The sequence below is a fragment of the Lynx canadensis genome, chromosome B3, assembly GCF_007474595.2.
Source record: "Lynx canadensis isolate LIC74 chromosome B3, mLynCan4.pri.v2, whole genome shotgun sequence".
Lineage (NCBI taxonomy): Eukaryota > Metazoa > Chordata > Mammalia > Carnivora > Felidae > Lynx > Lynx canadensis.
The window spans coordinates 72,246,416-72,267,111 of NC_044308.2; the positions used below are offsets into that span (position 1 = coordinate 72,246,416).

Consider the following 20,696-nt stretch of genomic DNA (forward strand, 5'->3'; position numbering starts at 1 on the left):
TGAACTGGGGTTCTGTATAGGACACCCTAGGGTTGAGGACCTTCTCCAAGCAGAGCAGATACACATCACTAAGGCTGAGGCATGAGGAATGACCCAGATTTGAGCTGTTCATCCTTGTTTGCCTTTAGGACAAGACTCAGACCACAGCCCTTTGAGGCCATGAGGCAGCCTGGGCAGAGGCAGAGCATGGAGAATGAACAGAGTTTGGGTGCAGTGGGGAGACATAACCCATGTTTTATTCTAATTATCCCATCAGCATCCTTCCACTGTAAATGAAAAAAACAAACAAAGAAACAAAAAACAACAACCAAAAAACAAAACAAGTGTGTTTGTTAAGAAACTTTAACAAGTTTGTATCGGGGCACCCGAGTAGCTTAGTGAATTGAGTGCCTGACTCTTGGTTTCTGTTCAGTTTGTGAAACAGGGTTGTGGGATGGAGCCCTAAGTCGGGTTCCAAGCTGAGTGTGGAGCCTGATTAAGACTCTCTCTCTCTCTTTCTATCTCTCTCCTTCTCCCTCTGCCCCTCTACCCTGCTTGTGTGCTCTCTCTCTCCAAAATAAAAAAATAAAAAATAAAAAAAGTGTTATCCTAAAAAGCAAAGGAAAGAAAAGAAAAGAAAAGAAAAGAAAAGGTATGCAATGGAAGGCCTTCCAGCCTTCGAGGAAGTTGACTGTGTGTGCTCATCACTGGAAGAAAAAGGGTTAACATGTCCATCCCTGACTATGTTTGCTCAGTAACACTGATACAGCATTTATATTACTTTATTATCTCTCCCCAAATATAGAAAAGACAAATGTTTAAAATTCTTTTTCTCAATTTAGAGAAGAAAGCTCCCAAATCTGGAGAAAGGCTGATTTAATTCAACATTAATATGCTTAATGTGTTAACACTGTGACTAGAGGGTGAGGTAAGAAAGAAGGTGGGGGAAAGAGACACATTACATACAGTTTTTGACAAAGTTACTGAAACTCTTAATGTGTGGAAATTAAGTCTTTGCTCCCATTGTGAATTGGCCTGCTATTAGAATGCTTCCCTCGTTGGACTCACGTGGACACAACAACAAAACATTGGAGGAGGCTGGTCTTTCTCTGGTCGAATGAGTGTGTGAGGAAGGTGTCCTTCAGAGCATCCCCTTGGCTTGCGGTGATAGGTAACCAGGTCTCTGCTTTGGAATGGAATTAAAATCTTCCAGGGGAACGAAACATTGACCCTTCTAACAGCCTATGAGATCCTCTGCCCTTGGACGCTCTTTACAGATTGAGACTTCTCTACTCAAGTGTCTTGAACTTTACATCAATTGCATTATGAGCCAGATCTTCTTTGACTGAGGGTTTCTTTCTTTCATTTTTTGTTTGTTTTTTAAACACTATCAAGAGATTTGTAGAGAACTATTTATCTCTTGGGAGTTCTACCCTGAAACATTGCCCCCATGAGAGCTACACTCCCCTGATCCTCATTAGTTTTTGTTTTGACAACAAACAGGAATCATTTCTACATGTAGAAAGTGAGCTGTGAAGAACGTGATCTGTTTGGGTGACCTCCAATTTCTGTGATTCCTTTCTTTGAAGTGTTGGGATCACACTTTTATCCACATGATACTCAGAAATGCATTGAAAATGTACCTAACTTTTGGGACGCCTGGACGGCTCAGTCAGTTAAGTGTCTAACTCTTGATCTCAGCTCAGGCCTTGATCTCAGGGTCGTGATTTCAAGCCACACATCAGGCTATGTGCTGGATGGGAAGCCTACTTGAAAACAAGAAAAAGAGGGGTGACTGGGTGGCTCAGTCGGTTAAGCGGCCGACTTCGGCTCAGGTCATTATCTCAGGGTCTGTGAGTTTGAGCCCCGCATCGGGCTCTGTGCCGACAGCTTGGAGCCTGGAGCCTGTTTCAGATTCTGTGTCTCTCTCTCTCTCTGAACCTCCCCCGTTCATGCTCTGTCTCTCTCTGTCTCAAAAATAAATAAACGTTAAAAAAAATTAAAAAAAAAAAGAAAACAAGAAAAAGAAAATGGGCTTCATTTTTAATGATTGAGCTGATTTTTCTTACATGTTCCCACCTCTCTAGATACTGGCAGAAAAAAAAATCCCTTGAATTTAGGTCAGTTAAATACAGTTTAGTCACCATCAGTTTGACGTCTTGGATGATCCCATTCTTCTTATGGCATGGAGAAAGAGGATGGTTTCAAATTGTTGGAGTGCTCCTTGGATATTTGCTCTTGACTTTGTGGGGGTGTGGCAGTTCTGGTAGGCTCGTTGGACCGCGCAGGTGAAGATGTCCCCATCTGGAATTGCACGTGGTGTGACTTGTTCTCCTCAGACTGATTTGGCATCAGTTGTGTGCTGAAGTTGGTTTGTACTGGCTTCCAATACCCTGCCGCTAAATTTTCAAAAATTTTATGAGCTCTTTGTTAAGTTTGCAATTAAATTTAAATATAAACTTGCAATTGGACATGTATTTTCAATTAAATATATTAGAAATGAAATAATACTCAAATGATCACTTTCTAATTATTTTTCTTTAAAATTTTTAAAAAAGATTTCACTAAAAATATTTTATTTTTATTTAAAATTTTCTTTAATGTTTTATTTATTTTTGAGAGAGCACAAGTGGGGGAGGGGCAGAGAGAGAGGGAGACAGAGGATCCAAAGCGGGCTCTGCGCTGATAGCAGCGAGCCCGACGTGGGGCTTGAACTCGAGAACCGTGAGATCATGACCTGAGCTGAAGTTGGATGCTCAACCGACTGAGCCACCCAGGCGCCCCCCAAAATGATTTTATTTTTAAATAACCTCTACACCCAACATGGGGCTTGAATTTTAACCCCTAGATCAAGAGTCACATGCTCTACCAATTGAGTCAATCAGGCTCCCCATTTTTCTATGTTTACTAGTATCTGTGAGGTTATTCACATCTATCCAATCTTTATGGTGGAAAACACCATACAATGGTGTACTGCCCTTACCAACTTTATACACAATGGTGTCATGTTGGACTTTGAAACTGACTATAGTAGGAATATTTAAACCCTGAAAATTTTGTGGTTCCTGGGTGGCTCAGTGGGTGAACATCTGACTCTTGATTTTGGCTTGGGTCATGACCTCACGGTTTGTGACTTCAAGCCCCGTGTGGGGCTCTGTGCTGACAGTGCAGAGCCTGCTTCGGATTCTCTCTTCCTCTCTCTCTACCCGTCACCTGCTGCTTCTCATCTGGACCACTTAATAAAGCATAGACCTAGATGAATGGTATCAGGGCTTTATTTATTTAGCAAGGGGTTAATCATATTTTGAGCAATGTTTGGTAAGAAAGAAAGCTAGTTTCAGATAGAGGAACAGAGTCTCATAAGGAATTTTGCCACTTTACCAAGTTTTACATGATGCCAGTTGTAAAATGAGATAGTTGAAGAGGACTAGATGCTTTTAAAGCTTTCCTTTGTTTCTAAATTTTTATATTAAATTTTTTTTAAAGTTTTATTTACTTAAGTAATCTCTATATCCAACATGGGGCTCAAACTCATGACCCTGAGATCAAGAGTCATATGTTTTTCTGACTGAGCCATCCAGGCACCCCTAAATTTCTATATGTTTGATAGAGAAAAACCATATTAATCATTTGGGGACATAGGTGAGAATGTGTGTAAATAAAATGGCAATGGTTTTATGGTGCCACAAGATGGCAGTATTATATCTATTATAACTAGGCACTATATTCCACCCACATGCAGTAAGTAGAAAATAATTATTCCAGAGCATTCACAAGGGAAACAAATTGCCTTTAACTTTTTCTTTTGCTTTCAGCTTGTTTATTTTCATCTTTATCCCAGTTGCATGAAGTTTATTACAATTTTCTCATCACTGACACTAATAATTTGTTTCCCGTTTTCTACCAGGTTTTAGAAAACATGAGAAAAATGAACAAACATGCTGTTTGGACAAAGTCGAGTAAGGTGAGGAGGCAGGCAGCAACCCCTACACATTTGCTCTCCATCTGTTGTTGCACAAAAGCCTGCTGTTGTTCAAGAGACTTAATTCCATGTACACAGGAATTTTAATGCACACTTACGAAATCAAGGAAAGCCTGTAGTCAACATGGGCTCAGCAGTAGCTTTAACAAATCTTCATTCCACAGGCCATCCATGAGGGAAGATGATTCTGACCCTGTGTGACAAGAACGAGCAGCAAAGATTCAAATTCCCAGTCAGACAGGAGATTCCAAAAACAAAACTGTGATCACAGCAGGGCTCAATAAATACCCCCCTTTTTTTGCATAAAACATCGATCTTAAGTGTAGTGAAATTCTCCAACATCTATCAACATAGGTTTAAATAAATTTTAAAAAGAATAGCTGTACTGAGGTTAATTCAAATACAGTTCACCACCCTTTCAGAGTGTACAACTCAGTAGTTGTTGGTGTGCTTACAAGGCTGTGTGTTGATCACCAATTCCTGAACATTTTCACCGCTCCAAAAAGAAATCCCATACTCATTAGCAGCCTTTCTCTTTTTTCTTTTAAATGCTTATTTATGCATTTTTTTTTCAACGTTTTTATTTATTTTTGGGACAGAGAGAGACAGAGCATGAACGGGGGAGGGGCAGAGAGAGAGGGAGACACAGAATCGGAAACAGGCTCCAGGCTCCGAGCCATCAGCACAGAGCCTGACGCGGGGCTCAAACTCACAGACCGTGAGATCGTGACCTGGCTGAAGTCGGACGCTTAACCGACTGCGCCACCCAGGCGCCCCTATTTATGCATTTTTGAGAGAGAGAGAGGGAGAGAGAGAGAGAACACAAGTGGGGGAAGGGCAGAGAGAGAGAGAGAGAGAGAGAGGGAGACACAGAATCCGCAGCAGGCTCCAGGCTCTGAGCTGTCAGCAAGGAGCCCAACGCAGGGCTCAAACTCACGAACTGTGAGATCATGACCTGAGCTAAAGTCGAACGCTTAACCAACTGGGACGCCCAGGCTCCCCTAGTAATATCTCTTCACTTTCCTTCCTTACCCCTCCTGCACCCCAACCCCTGGTAACCACTAATCTACTTTCTGTCTCTATGGATTTGCCTTTTATGAACATTTCATATAAATGGATCGTATAAAATGTGGCCTTTTGTGTCTGGCTTCTTTTACTTAGCATAATGTTTTCAAGCTCCATCCACGTTGTGGCAGGTATCAGAACTTCATTCCTTTTCATGGCTGAATGCTATTCCATTTTATGGATATACCGTAATTTGTTTATCCATTTATCAGTTGATGGGCATTTTGGTTTTTATACTTTTTGGCTGTTTGAATAATGTTGCTATGACCATTCACATGCACATTTTTGTGTGGATACGTGGTTTTATTTCTTTTGGAATATCCATAAGAGTGTAATTCCTGGGTCATATGCTCTATGTTGAATATTTTGAGGGACTGCCAGATTTTTCTCAGTGGCTGTATTATTTTGCATTCCCACTGGAAATGTATGAGGGGTCCAATTTCTCTACATCTTCAATAACACTTGTTATTGCCCATCTTTTTAAAAATGTTTATTTACTTATTTTTTTTTATTAAAAAAATTTTTTTTCAACGTTTTTTATTTATTTTTGGGACAGAGAGAGACAGAGCATGAACGGGGGAGGGGCAGAGAGAGAGGGAGACACAGACTCGGAAACAGGCTCCAGGCTCCGAGCCATCAGCCCAGAGCCCGACGCGGGGCTCGAACTCACGGACCGCGAGATCGTGACCTGGCCGATGTCGGACGCTTAACCGACTGCGCCACCCAGGCGCCCCTATTTACTTATTTTTTAGAGAGAGAGAGAGAGAGAGAAAGGAGGGCAGAGAAAGAGAATCCCAGGCAAGCTCCACACTGTGAGTACAGAGCTCGATGTGGGGCTCAAACCCATAACCATGAGATCAAGACCCCAGCAGAAACCAAGAGTCAGATGTTTGAGTCACCCAGGCAACCCATCCATCTTTTTTATTATTGCTGCCTTTGACAGCCAATAGGTTTGAGGCCAATAGGTTTGGAAAAATATTATCAGATCACAGGAAATTTCTTTCTGAGGTATCTTGGTAAATGGTTTAAGATATGGTTGAAGTTTTTCCTTTTTCCTTTCTTTTTTCTTTAATTCTCATTTTCTTCCTCCCTTATTTCCCCCCTTCTCTTCTTTCTTTTCAGTTCTCTCTCTTTTTTAAAATTGTTGTTCTTGTTTTTTAAGTAATCTCTGTATGTAATGTGGGGCTCAAACTCACGATCCCAAGGTCAAGAGTCCCATGCTCTTCTGACTCAGACAGCCAAGTACCCCTAGATCTGTCTTTTAAATTAAATAATGAAGCTTATTCATTTTCACATTAAGTAGTAAAGGTGTGCAGGGAAAAAAAATCCTTCCTCACTCCATTCTCAGTGGAGCCCCTAACGTAACCAATGTTATTAGTGTGTCCTACACTTTTTTTTAATGTTTATTTATTTTTGAGACAGAGAGAGACAGAGCATGAATGGGGAAGGGTCAGAGAGAGAGGGAGACACAGAATCCGAAACAGGCTCCTGGTTCTGAGATGTCAGCACATAGCCCGACGCGGGGCTCGAACTCACGGACCATGAGATCATGACCTGAGCCGAAGTCGGACACTTAACCGACTGAGCCACCCAGGCGCCCCTGTCCTACACTTTTTAAAGGTTTTATGTATACGTATATATGTATATAATATATACATTATGTACATATGTATATAATATTATATATATACACATAAAACCTTTAAAAAGTGTATATATAATATTATATATGTATGTATATAATATAATACATATAATATATTATCATTATAATATACATTATAGTGATATATATACGTATTATATATAATGCATATATAATACGTATATATATGTATATATAATACACATATATAATATGTGTATATATATATACATATACATATATATATATATATATACATGTATTATACACACACACACACATACACAAATACATGTATAAGGGACACCTGACTGGCTCAGTGGGAAGAGCATCTGACTCTTGACAGGGTCATGAGTTCAAGCCCCACATTGGGTGAAGAGATTACTTAAATAAATAAAACTTAAAAACATGTATATAGTACATATATTGATAAAGATAAGACCAGTTAACACCCTCACTCTGCAACTGGCTTTCGAAATTTTTTTTTTTAGAGAGAGAGAGCACAAACCAGAGCGAGGAAGAGGGGCAGAGGGGGATAGGGGCAAAGGGACAGAGGGGCAGAGGGGTAGAGAGGGAGAGAGAAAGATTCCTAGGCAGTCTCCAGACTCAGCACAGAGCCCTACATGGGGCTTGATCCCATGACTCTGGGATCATGACCTGAGCTGAAATCAAGAGTTGGACACTCAGTCGACTGAGCCACCCAGGTGCCCCCGTCTTGAATTTTTTGAAGACTGTTTCTATATTAGCTGTTGCAAAAATACTTAAAGCATAGCCAGATTCCCTTCTCTCTTTTAAAAATTTCAAAAAAGTGTTTATTTATTTTTGAGAGAGACAGAGACAGAATGCGAGTGGGTTAGGGGCAGAGAGAGAAGAAAGCACAGAATCCCAAGCAGGCTCCAGGCTCTGAGCTGTCTGCACAGAGCCTGATGCAGGGGTCGAACCCACCAGCTGTGAGATCATGACCCAAGCCGAAGTTGGATGCTCACCCGACTGAGCCACCCAGGCGACCCCCCTTCTCTCTTTAACTTTCAAAACATATACGACACACAAACACATGTTCAATGTGCTTACACACGCACTCCACCTGAAGATGATTCCTTTCTATTTTATTGTGTCATGCAAAAGGGAAACTGTTAACATTGTCAAATTGACTATTTTTTGCCTTTGCCTTGTGTTATTCTTCCTATTCTTGTCATCTCCTGTTCTTTATACACCACTCTACTGTTCAGTGTTCACAGAATCTCCTGGACTACAGCCTGTGGATTCACCAGTAGAAAACGTTCCCGCGAGGACACTGCTCTAAGGGAACCGGCAACTGCTCCTGCGGAAGCTGAAAGTCACCTGTCAAGAGAGGAGCTTCCCACCCTGGTGTTTCTTCTGGGTTTTGCATCCAGATTGGGTTTTCCTCCCTCAGCCCCAGGGAGGGCACGGACCTTCTGCCGCCGGTTCCAGCGGCTCAGGCACCGGGGATGCAGTGCCTGGCCCGGGGTGTCCCACAGCAGATGTGGGGGGGATTTCCTTCCTTATGTTTCCCTGACGGTGGGAAGTAAGGCTCGAGTCAGTAGCGAACTCTGCAGGGGGGTTTCAAAATAATTTTCTAGCGGCTGAATGCTTGCCACTTCTGGTCTTTGTAAGGAAGGAGTCTTTTCTGATCCACATTTTCCCGAAGTGGTGCTAACCGTCCCCATATTACTACTGCTACCGTGGCTGCTGCTACGACTACGATCACTACCGTTGCCGCTTCGCTGTCACTTGTGTCTGTCTGAGGATCTCCTCCAGCGGTGGCAGTGTTCTCCTTTTAAATAACGCTGTGGCTCCCAGGAGCGCTGCCCTGCCAAGGACCCGCGTGTTCTCACAGGCGCTGCGGGACAAGGCGTTCAGCAGCCCACGGAGGGGACGGCTCTGGAAGGAGCCTCTGTGCGGGCCAAGCGCACGAACCGGACGTCTGGCTTGGGCGGGCCGGATTGGTACCAGCAACGTGGCAGCGGAGCCCCCACACGTGTGTCTGAAGTGCTCTGGATGGTTGGGAGAGGAGAGGTGGTTTTCCTTCGTTCCTTGGTCGCTCTGATGCATCCAGTTACCTCCTCCTGGCCGAGCTGCAGAGGACAGACTCTGCCTCTGCCCTCTGTGCCCGTGAGACACGCGGTGGCTACGAGGCCTCTTCAGCTGCACCCAACTTCACAGGTGACCGTGGCAGTGAGAAACTGTATTTCCTGAGTGGATGCCTGCTTACACCTCTAATTTTAAACTTTGGAAGAATGTAACAGAGGACTCCGAAAGTGAATCCTAGTATTTCTGAACCACTGACTACTCTCTTTTTCTCTCTTTCTTCTGCTTTCCCTCCTCCTTCTGCTTATTTGTACTTCCAAGATCCCCCTAAGAGTTGAAGATAGAATTTGCTTTTGGGGGAGGCTCTTTATTCAGAGCAAGGATCCCTTGGCGAGTACTTTTGTTTATGCAAAATAGTAAGTCATGTACTCATTCGTTTATCCCTGGGAGGTTCTGAAATTGGTGAAGCAAATGCAAATGTCTCAGCTTGAGATGTTAATGTTGCTTTTAATTCTGTGAAATATGTCCTCATTTTTGTATTTCTCGGAGGGCTTATTTTGATATTATTTAACTTTTAAGTGGACTTATCCAGCACATTGGAGAGTACAAGGTCTGTGGACTTAAGGAGTGAAGGGAAGATCACAGAGAACCCCCCTATTTGGAAGGGAGGAGTGAGGTCATACAATGAGACTGAGGGCAGGTGGGGAAGGAGACAGACAGCAGGAAATGCCCAGGAAAGCACTGGATGATGGGCACAGACAGTAAAATCTAACATCCAATTTAAAGATTTTCTTGTTTTGCATTGTAATTCTTTTTTTAAACATATTTTAAAATTTTTAATTTAATTTTTTTATTTCGAGAGAGAGAGAGTGTGTGAGCAGAGAAGAGGAGCAGAGGGAGAGAGAGAGAATCTTAAGCAGGCTCTACACTCAGCTCAGAACCTGACACAGGGCTTGATCCCATGACCCTGGGATCATAACCTGAGCTGAAATTGAGAGTTGGAGGTTCATCCAATGGAGCCACCCAGGCACCCCTTGGATTGTAACTCTTGTATGCTATCCCAAAGTCTTTGACATTTGTTCAACATTGTAGCCTATTCATTTTGAGTATAGAGGGAAATGCAGAAGTTTTTCTCATATATGAGTTCCTCTTTCTCTACATTTTAGGAGATATATCTGTTTCCATGTTTCTTTTCTCCTTAGCATTGGATGTTTAGGTTCTTTTATCAGCTAATTTTGAGTCAGTCTTTTGGCATACACAGAACAAGAGGGACTTAGCGGTGGTGACTATGAAATAAAGGAAAAAGGGATGGTTTTCTCTCAACAAATGTTTTACTGAGTACCTAATATGTGCTAGACATTCTTTCAGTTGCTGTGGTGCCATCAGTGAGTAAAAGATTCCCTGCATGTCCTGCTTATGTTCTAGTGAAGACAGAGAAAGGGTAGACCTTTTATAAAACATGTCTTTGAAAATAAAGGGAAAATAAATGTGACCCTTAGAACTGGACTTCATTGCCTTTTAGAGGGAGAAATGTATGATGTTTGAAAGCAATGCTGATATCATGTGCTTGTTATATGTTTTAAATATAAATCAGTCATGAAATGAGTAAGAGCTATAAAACACTGGATGACTACATAACTACAAGTCAAGTTACCCAAAGAATCTCAATCTTTCAGGGAGCCTGGGTGGCTCAGTTGGTTGAGTGGCTGACTTTGGCTAGGTCATGATCTTAGGGTTTGTGGGTTCGAGCCCTATGTCAGGCTCTGTGCTGACAGCTCAGAACCTGGAGCCTGCTTTGGATTCTGTGTCTCCCCCTCTCTGCTCCTATCCTGCTCTCTGTCTCTCTCTCTCTCTCTCTCAAATAAACATAAAAAAAAAATTAAAAATAAATAAATAAATAAACAAAAATACATTTAAAACCACTACTCATCAACATTAATATTAAAAAACAAACAGAGAGGGGCGCCTGGGTGGCGCAGTCGGTTAAGCGTCCGACTTCAGCCAGGTCACGATCTCGCGGTCCGGGAGTTCGAGCCCTGCGTCAGGCTCTGGGCTGATGGCTCAGAGCCTGGAGCCTGTTTCCGATTCTGTGTCTCCCTCTTTCTCTGCCCCTCCCCCGTTCATGCTCTGTCTCTCTCTGTCCCAAGAATAAATAAAACGTTGGAAAAGAAAAAAAAATTTAAAAAAAATAAAAAAATAAAAAAATAAAAAAAAAACAAAAAAAACCAAACAGAGAATCTCAATCTTTCAAATGACTCAAATGTATCTGGGTTCATAGTGGAGTCCCAACACATAAAATCAAAGATACCCAACATTTAAATACAGGATCTCACACTGAAGTAAATGACCTTTAATATGTATATTATTCGTAAAAATGAAAAATAAAAATTTAGGTGCCTCATTGAAACTATGAGGGAGATAGAGTCTAAAAAACTTTTAGTTTAAAACATTAAAAAATTAAAAAAAAAACTAGCAAGTAGTGACTGGTAAACAGAAATGAGTATTTAAAATTTTAAGACATGTAAATTATCGATTCTTTCCTCACTCAGTATGGTATTTTTGTATTTGGTGACTATGAGGAGTATCCATAAGGGCTTCTATGGGTTTATTCATTCTGACCTTGTTTTTATACATACTTTTCCCTAAAAGTCAGAAGTTTCTAAACCACACATTTTTCTACCACGCTTGCCCGCAGCCCACCATGGTCAAGACGAAAGAGTGCTTCTCTTTTTCTTTTTAAAGTCACTGATCTAATGTTTATTTATTTTTTAGAGAGAGAGAGAGAGAGAGTGAAAGTGAGCACAAGTCAGGGAGGGGCAGAGGGAGAGGGGGACAGAGGATCCAAAGCAGGCTCTGCATTGATGGGAGACAGCCCCACGTGGGGCTTGAACTCATGAACCATGAGACCATGACCGGAGCTGAAGTCAGACACTTAACCCACTGAGCCACATAGGTTCCCTGATCACTTCTCTTATACTTTATATCTTTTCCAGTAGGATTTCCATCCTCTATCTGACCTAACAGCTTCCATTTCCATTTTGATGAAGGTTGGGTGCTAGAGGTTAGAGTAAGCCATTACCAGATGGTGAGAACCAAGGTATTTAGAATTATACTCGTCCCCCGCCCCTTAACCACAGTTTCACTTCCCACAGTTTCAGTTGCCTGCAGCCAACCGTAGGCCAGAAGCAAATGATCCTCCCTTTGACTTATTGTATGGAGATCAGTCGTAGCCTAATGCTACCTCACAATGCCTACCTCAGCCCCTTCACTTCATGTCATCACGTAGGCATTTTATCATCTCACATCATCACAAGAGGAAGAAGGGTGAGCACAGTACAGTAAGATATTTTGAGAGGGAGAGAGATGCATTCACATAACTTTTATTAGAGCATATTGTTGTTATTCTATTTTATTATTGCTGTTAATCTCTTACTGTGCTTAATTTATAAATTAAACTTTATCATAGTATGTCTGCATAGGAAAAAATATATGTATAGAGTTTGGTACTATCTGTGGTTTCAGGCATCCACCGGGGGTCTTGGACCTGCAGTCCAAGAGGAAACTGTTGTACTGTGGGTCCAACTGGGAACTCAGCTCAGTTGTCACATTTAAAGAACACTAGTTTTGTATGGACTTGGGAATCAGATAATTCCAAGTTCAAACCCTGGCTCCACAGGATGTTCTGATACAATCTCACAGTCTAAAACATGTTCTCAGGGTGGAGAAGAATTGGAGTGCATCTTGTCTGAGTATCTTCCATGATGCTTAGAGTGAAGCTTCCTGAGCTCTGAATTTTGAGCATCTCTTGACCTTGTCAAGTACTTGAGGATGAACCCAGCTTCTGTGTCCTTTGCTTTGGAACTTTTGTGCTTTCTATACTCCTTGTTGAACAAGGTACAATGCTCCTTTAAAATTTTTTTTTAAAAGTTGGGAATGCAAGCTGGTGCAGCCACTCTGGAAAACAGTACGGAGGTTCCTCAAAAAACTAAAAATAGAACTACCCTATGACCCAGCAATTGCACTACTAGGCACTTATCCACGGGATACAGGTGTGCTGCTTCGAAGGGACACATGTACCCCCATGTTTATAGCAGCACCATCAACAATAGCCAAAGTGTGGAAAGAGCCCAAGTGTCCATCGATGGATGAATGGATAAAGAAGATGTGATATATATATACAATGGAGCATTACTAGGCAATCAAAAAGAATGAAATCTTGCCATTTGCAACTATGTGGATGGAACTGGAGGGTATTATGCTAAGTGAAATTAGTCAGTCAGAGAAAGACAAAAATCATATGACTTCACTCATATGAGGACTTTAAGAGACAAAACATAAGGGAACATAAGGGAAGGGAAACAAAAATAATATAAAAACAGGGAGGGGGACAAAACAAAGAGACTCATAAATATGGAGAACAAACTGAGGGTTATAGGAGGGGTTGTGGGAGGGGGGATGGGCTAAATGGGTAAGGGGCACTAAGGAATCTACTCCTGAAATCATTGTTGCACTATATGTTAACTAATTGGGATATAAATTTAAAAAATAAAAAATAAAATTAAAAAAAAATTTAAGTTTTTTATTATTATTATTTTTATTTGAGAGAGAGAGAGAGCAAGCACAGGGAAGGGGCAGAGGGGGAGAGAGAATCCCAAGCAGACTCCATACTCATTGTGGAGCCCAATGCAGGGTTCATTCCCATGACCCTGGGATTATGACTTCAGCCTAAATCAAGAGTCAGATGCTCAACTGACTGAGCCACCCAAGCACCCCAAGATACAACATCCTATTGTCCAGTTATTTTTTAGTCCTCATGTTTGTGGAGTTTCTAGGACCACATTGATACTGAGATGTCTCGAGTATGTTCTCATGGTGGCAGTTAACCTCTCTTTAGTTTTAGTTCCTAAGAAAAATAAACCAAATGAGTGGTGGAGGAAAATGCTCTCACCAACAAGAGTACACCCTACCTCAGGTGGTGTAAAATGGTATCATCAACAAGAGTACATTGTTAGGAAAACCTAGTGTCTACAGGGATATCTACAAGTGTGTTAATACTCCAGAGGAGAAGGCATGTGTGAGTTATGTGACCCTTTTTTTCCAGGTTCTCCTAATTGTTCCCTCCCTTGTCCCTTCTTGCCTAGGGATGGTAAATAGTTGGAGTGTTACTAAGCCCCAGGTTCATCAGCTTTTCCTTGTGGTTCCTCTACTCCCGTATCTTTGTAAATAGCTCCTATGTCAAGAAACCCTTCTCAAATTATCCTGTTTTGAGTGGGCCATCCATTTCCTTTTGGGAAATTGGTATAATCCATCCAAATGTCTTAAGAGTTCTTTGCATGTGTTTTGAAGGGTACAGGGTGGTGAAGGAGGTCGGTTGGAAGAAACATAAAGGCCAAGATCTTCATTAAGAGGAGTTTTACACATGAGTAAACAAACAGACAAAAAGCAGAATCAGACCTATAAACACAGAGAACACACTAATGGTTGCCAGAGGGAAGGGGTGGGAGGATGGGTAACATGGGTGAAGGGGAGTGGGAGATACAGGCTTCCAGTTATGGAATGAATAAGTCATGAGAATAAAAACGCAGCACAGGGAATAGCCAATGATATTGAAATAGTGCTGAATGGTGACAGATGGGAGCTATGCTCACAGTGAGTACAGAATAATGTATAGACTTCTTGAATCACTATGCTGTACACCTGAAACTAATGTAACATTGTGTGTCAACTACATTCAAATACAAAAAAAGAAGGTACAAATATTCTAATTAAAAAAAGAAGAGTTTTAAAATTTGGATGACATAGCTTCACACTCTCTAAAAAAAGTCCTTAAAAGATTGGACAATATGAATTTTGATGGGTGTGTATTCTTGGTAGAGGGGAAAGCTTGTGGTAGGCAAGCCCTGGGCATGCTTGAGGCCTGCAGTAAATCAGTCAGGATGGGGGAGGGAAGAGAGGGTAGAGACATCTTGGGAGATAAGGTATGTTGGGTTCAGATTTTTTACACTTTGAACTCCAGATTGAGGAACCTGCCTTTATTTTTACATTCACTGGAGAGTCCTATAGCTTGTACGTTTCAGAAGAGTAATTTTCACTATGGTGTGGATGAGGAGGAAGAAGACACAAGACTAGTCAGGACATCAAGAGAGACATTGTAAAAGTGGAGGGGACAGAATTTGGTGTCTCAGCACATGGGGACAGCGAGGAACAGGGAGGGAACTTCATACATGATCCAGTATTTTCAAGTTGAAGTGCTGGGGAATGTTAATGCCATGCATAAGCAAAGAAACATTGAAGCTATAGAAGTCTAGGGTTTAGGGGCAAAGAGAATGTCGAATTTTCTGGCAGAACAGACTTCCAAAGTTGTTGTCACATTCTCATCCTCTTCAGCCTTTCCTAAAGCATTTTCATATCTCACAAGGTAGCCAAGGGGTAGAAGTAATGCGTCCATTTGTTTCTAAACAAATAATGTCAAACAATTTGAACCAATTTAATGAGAAGAAAAGATTATGAATACAAGGAGTTCAGAAGTCTCTTCTCAATAGAATTAATTCAGTTCAGTGTAAGGTAGCAGTTTATGGAACGTTTGCCACACACAGCAGAAGCTGAGAGGTGTGGTAGCAATGGTGAGGCAGGAAGTCCCTGGGCCTGTAGTTACTTGTTTTCTCTGGTGGCCTTTCCACCTGCTGTTACTCTCTTCAGAGCGGACTTCACTTCCTGGTTCCTCAGGGTATAGATGAGGGGGTTCAGTAATGGAGTGACAACAGTGTAAAACACAGCCACTGCCCCATCCAGGGGACTCTTGGAGCCAGCCCTGAGGTAGGTGAAAATGCAGGGGACATAGTAGACTGTGACCACGGTTAGGTGGGAGCCGCAGGTGGAGAAGGCTCGGCGCCGCCCATCAGCAGTGCGTATCTTGAGGATGGCGCGGACTATGCAGGCGTAGGAGAGCAGAATTAACATGAAGCAACTGGCAGCCACCACCCCAATGTCCACAAAGGTCACAAGCTCATTGACGGTCGTGTCAGCACAGGCCAGTCTCAATACTGCAGGGATGTCACAGATAAAGTAATCCACTTGGTTGGGCCCACAGTATGGCAGACGGAAGGTCAGGGTGGCCTGGACAGACCCATGGATGGAGCCGGCCACCCAAGCCCCAGCCACGAGGATGGTGCATAACCTCCCATTCATGAACACGGGGTAGCGCAGGGGCTGGCATATTGCCAGGTACCTGTCGTAGGCCATCAACATATAGAGGAAACACTGGGTGCTGCCCAGGAAGTGAAAGAAATACAGTTGAGCCACACAGCCACCAAAGGGCATTGCCTTGCTGGCAGGAGTAAAATCCAATATTAGCCGAGGGACAATGACTGAGGAGAGCCACATGTCCAGGAATGAGAGCACGCCCAGAAAAACGTACATGGGGCGAGTGTGGAGCTTTGGGTCAGCCCACACGGTGAGCAGAATGAGCAGGTTCCCCAGCTGAGTCAGGATGTAAATGATGAAGAAGACCAGGAAGAGGAGGGTCCTCAGACTGGGGGGGTGAGGTAAGCCCAGGAGAACGAAGCCTGTCACGACGGTGTCCAGGGATGTGTTTTTGGTCTCTCCCATGTCTTTCTGTAGTCTGTGGAGATGAATGGTGAAGTCAGACCAGGGAAATATCCACAGGAGGTGGTGAGAGAATGGTTTCATCTGATGGTTAATGCCTGCCTGAGTGATGAGATAAACAGGAAACTGCCACAACTTTTAAACAATTTTTATTTACTTATTTTTATTTTAAAGAAGAGGTGGTGTTGCCATCAACTATTTTGGTTCACTTTATAAAAGAAACTGTCCAGAGACTGGTTAGTTTCCTAGATGGATGGAATCTTTGATCGATTGGGAGATACTGAGAGCAGAATTCGGCAGATCAAAGCACAGGGGGACATGTGAATGATAGAGAAGGACCAATAACTCCAAACAAAAAGCCCAACCACTGAAGAGGGGCTGAGTCAGATTAAGGCAGAGCAGTGTGGAACACATTTCCCACAATGACCAAACTTACTTTTCCCTCCACTTCCCATCATTGCAGTGCCTCAGCTAGAATCCCATCTCCTCACCATAGCATGCAAACATGTTCATTGTATGTCCCTTATTTGCCACTCGGTCACACCCCTTGCAATTCCTTCTTAGTGTTCAGTTCAAAGGACCCCTCGAGGCTCTCCCAACGGCATACTCCAGCTGGGAGCCTATGCATACCATACCTTCTCTGTTCCCTTCACCTGGGTAATGCTCACTTTCCCTTCAGGACTAAGTTGGGAGACCCTTACCTGCAAAAAGACTTTCCCGATTCCTGAGGACCATGCTTATATTTCTCAGAGCATGTATCACATTCTACTACTATTGTCCAGTTTCTTATTTGTCTCCCCTATTAGTCATCCCATCTAACACAGTAAACGTGGTCATTTATTTTCTGAATGACTGAATGGCTAATGGGAATGGATGTTGCCAAACCCCACCGAACAGACATAGTGTTTCTTTCTCTGCTGTATCTTGTTTGTCTAATCCTTGGACCCACCCACTGACTAGCGAACATCTCATTCTTATGCGTTTAGTTTTATTATAACAAACTCCAAGGGCCACTCTTGTTTTTTATTGCTCTAGGATATTATTTAGATTTATTGGTTGATTGATGTGGTCCATTGGTTTGGAATTGTATGTTTTTGTATGGGGTTATAGAGCAATTTTTATTGTTTATTATAATAGCATTGGTTAATGCAGGACTTGATCTTTAGTGTGTATGTGTGTGAATATATACATGGCATATATATATAATATATATACATATATATTTTATATGCATATATATACATATATATACACACATATATATTTGTGTGTGTGTGTATATACATGTGTACACACATAAATACACATATATATACATGTATATACATATATATACATACACATATATTTGTGTGTGTGTGTGTATATATATATACATGGCATATATATAATATATATAATATATACATATATATTTTATATGCATACATATACATATATATACATACACATATATTTGTGTGTGTGTGTGTGTGTGTGTGTATATATATATATAAAGTCAACTGTACAGTAACTCTCTCTAAAGACCTTGAGAGAATTTGAAGTTCCTGGTCCAGATGATAAGAAAAGATAGAAGCATGACACGTATTTGTTGAAGAGACTATTTGATAAAGATTTTTCTCCCCACACTCAGGTTTGAGATGGATTCATCTGCTATTTAACTATAGTATCTTTGTAATTTAAATGACTATTTGCAGAGAGCAATTTAAATGGTAACAGATTAATTATAAATAACATGTGAGTATTAACAAGTTTAATCCTTTAATCTCCACCAGGAAATTTCCCCGAGAGATTTTATCTTGGTTATTTTTAAAAGTAACTTAATTCACATATTAAGATTTAGGAGCTATTAATAGTAATAATAATACTTAATATACCTGGCTCTTCAGTTCAGGGTCCATAGAAAATGTTAAGCATGCCCTCTGCCCACAGAGAAAGAAGAAATACCAAATTTTTACTGCCTGAGTTTTAGGAGGGCGCCTTGATTTATCTGAAAATAGATGGGAAGACTAGTTCTTTTTTTGGGTAGAGTATACAGAAAAGACAGAAATAGTTGGGATTAAGATTACGCATAAAACAGTAATTATGAGCCAAAGTAATTTTGTTGTCAATACAGACATAATATTAGTGTGCTGCCACTTAGGCAAGTGATGTAATCCTGAGATTTTCTAAATGAAAGTAAAATTTTGTATAAATAATTAATAGAATGGTGCCACTGGGGGATTTATTTAATGGATTTCTATAATGCATATTTATGTATAGTGAAAAATCCTCTCTAATTTATCTGCCTTGCTAGTCTGATTTTTCTCATTTGTTGTGCATAAACCAGGCTCCACTTTTTCCAGGTGCCCTGCTGTAACCTTTTAGTCTCTAGATTCTGGGGGCTCTGCTTGGTGAGGTCAGGAAACTGAGGTGTGTTACATCTGGTGGGTTTGAAAGGGGGTTACTTTTCTAGGCAGACAAGACAGGATGGTGGTTTTGACTTGGGGTGTGGTGGTCAGAGGTTGCAGAGGTGGGCAATCTGTGGTGCAGAGAGGTTGGCAGAGTAGATTTCCAGTGGATTTTTGGAGAAACAGGAAGTAAGTTTGAAGAAGGATCAGATCTCTTGACGAGCGAGAGGAAAATAGTCTGGCCATACTCCATCCCCCTCCACCCCACCCCTGCCCCCCCTCCCTGCCCCGTTCACCCTCTACCCCATCAGCTTTCTGTGTCATTTTGCTTTGGGTCCACTCCTGTTTTCAGCTGTGGAAATTTAGGTTATTTAAAGTAAGGGAAGTGGTGGACTGAAAATTTTTCAAAAAATTAAAAACAATTTCACCGTATCTACCCTAGCTAATTAGATAAGCAAAGTATTTTATTTTACTTTTTTTAAGTTTATTTATTTATTTTGAGAGAGACGGAGACAGTGAGAATGCAGGAGGGGCAGATAGAGAAGGGGAGAGAGAATCCGAAGCAAGCTCTACACTGCCAGCACAGAGCCGGGTGAGTGGCTCGAACTCACAAAAGGGAGAGATCACGACCTGAGCTAAAACCAAGAGTTGGACCCTGGACTGACTTGAGCCACCCAGGAGCCCGATAAGCAAAGTATTTTAAAGTTTCCCCAGTTTTAGGGGCGTCTGGGTGGCTCAGTTGGTTAAGTGTCTGACTTCAGCTCAGGTCATCACCTCACTGTTTGTGAGTTCGAGCCCCAGGTTGGGCTCTGTGCTGTCAGCTCAGAAGCCATGGGGTGAAAGAGCGGCACTGAGAAGATAAAGACAGGTGGGGTAAGAATTCTATGGAGCTGTGGGATCATGGGATGGGCTACTTTCTGTATCCTCCCCCTAGCCCTCAAATCAGGCCAGTTTGGTGTGAGCACGTCTCGCTCTCTGGTTTTTTTTTTTTTTTTTTTTTTTTAAACGTTTATTTATTTTTGAGAGAGAGACAGAGCGTGAGTGGGGGGAGGGGCAGAAAGAGAGGGGACAGTCTGAATCTGAGCTGTCAGCACAGAGCCTGACTGGTGGCTCAACTCACGAACCGTGAGATCATGAGCCGAAGTCGGACGCTTAACTGACTGAGCCACCCAGGCTCCCCATTGTGAGCCCATCTCTTGCAGTGAGTGCCTTTCCATTGGAGCAGCAGCTCAGGGGAGGGCAAGCCTCTAGCTAGCTAGCTCTGGGATTTGGGTCAGGAGGGGACAGTTAGGAAATTCTTGAAGATGAGGAATGAAGACTGGTAGTGTTGTGTCAGACACAATTAGGATCAAAGGACCTTTACCCTTGGGACAAGACCCAACCCAAATCTGTTTCTGGAAAAAAGATTCCTCTTCCTTTATACTCATGCACAGTTAGACATTCTGGTAGAGCCAGAGCAGAGCAGGGGAACTGCAGAGAGTTTGGGGTGGCCTTGGCATATTTTATCTATTCTCACAGCAGTGCATCCTGTTCTCCCAAAGATTTTTAAAAACAAGCCTTGCTTAAGGCAAGGTACCTGGTGTCCCGAAGAACAGAAAGGTCACGAATCTGGCTTATGTTTGCACAATTACCAAAGAATCTTCTTCCCGACCTCTGTGACTCTGTCACTGCCCAGCTGTGCCCTAAAAAGAGAAAATGAAAAGAAAATGTTGTTAAGATTCTTCTGAGTATTTTTCTCATCACAAAAAGAAATTCCTTACATTTGGAAAGAAGGAGCTTGATTCTAGCAGTTTGGGAAAGAATTGAGGACGCAGATGGAGAAACTGATCGATTTAACACTTGGTGAAATAACAGAAAATCTTAAAGTTCCAAGATTAGTTGGTGACTGTAGTTTGAATGGAGCGGGTTTTAGGACTGCTTTTCCATCTGCTTGGACTCACTGGACGGAGCTGCAAAGTTGTGGAGAAGGCTGGCTGTCCTC

The 20,696-nt window shown here is 42.0% G+C and overlaps 1 protein-coding gene across 1 annotated transcript; it reads right to left on the reverse strand.

Annotated features, from left to right (window-relative positions):
- Window positions 1-15,371: 15,371 nt before the first annotated feature.
- On the reverse strand, window positions 15,372-16,409 carry LOC115517205 (olfactory receptor 10G2). Its single transcript, XM_030320324.1, has one exon. It carries the CDS (start codon window positions 16,407-16,409, stop codon window positions 15,372-15,374), a length of 1,038 nt encoding a protein of 345 aa, XP_030176184.1.
- Window positions 16,410-20,696: the final 4,287 nt, after the last annotated feature.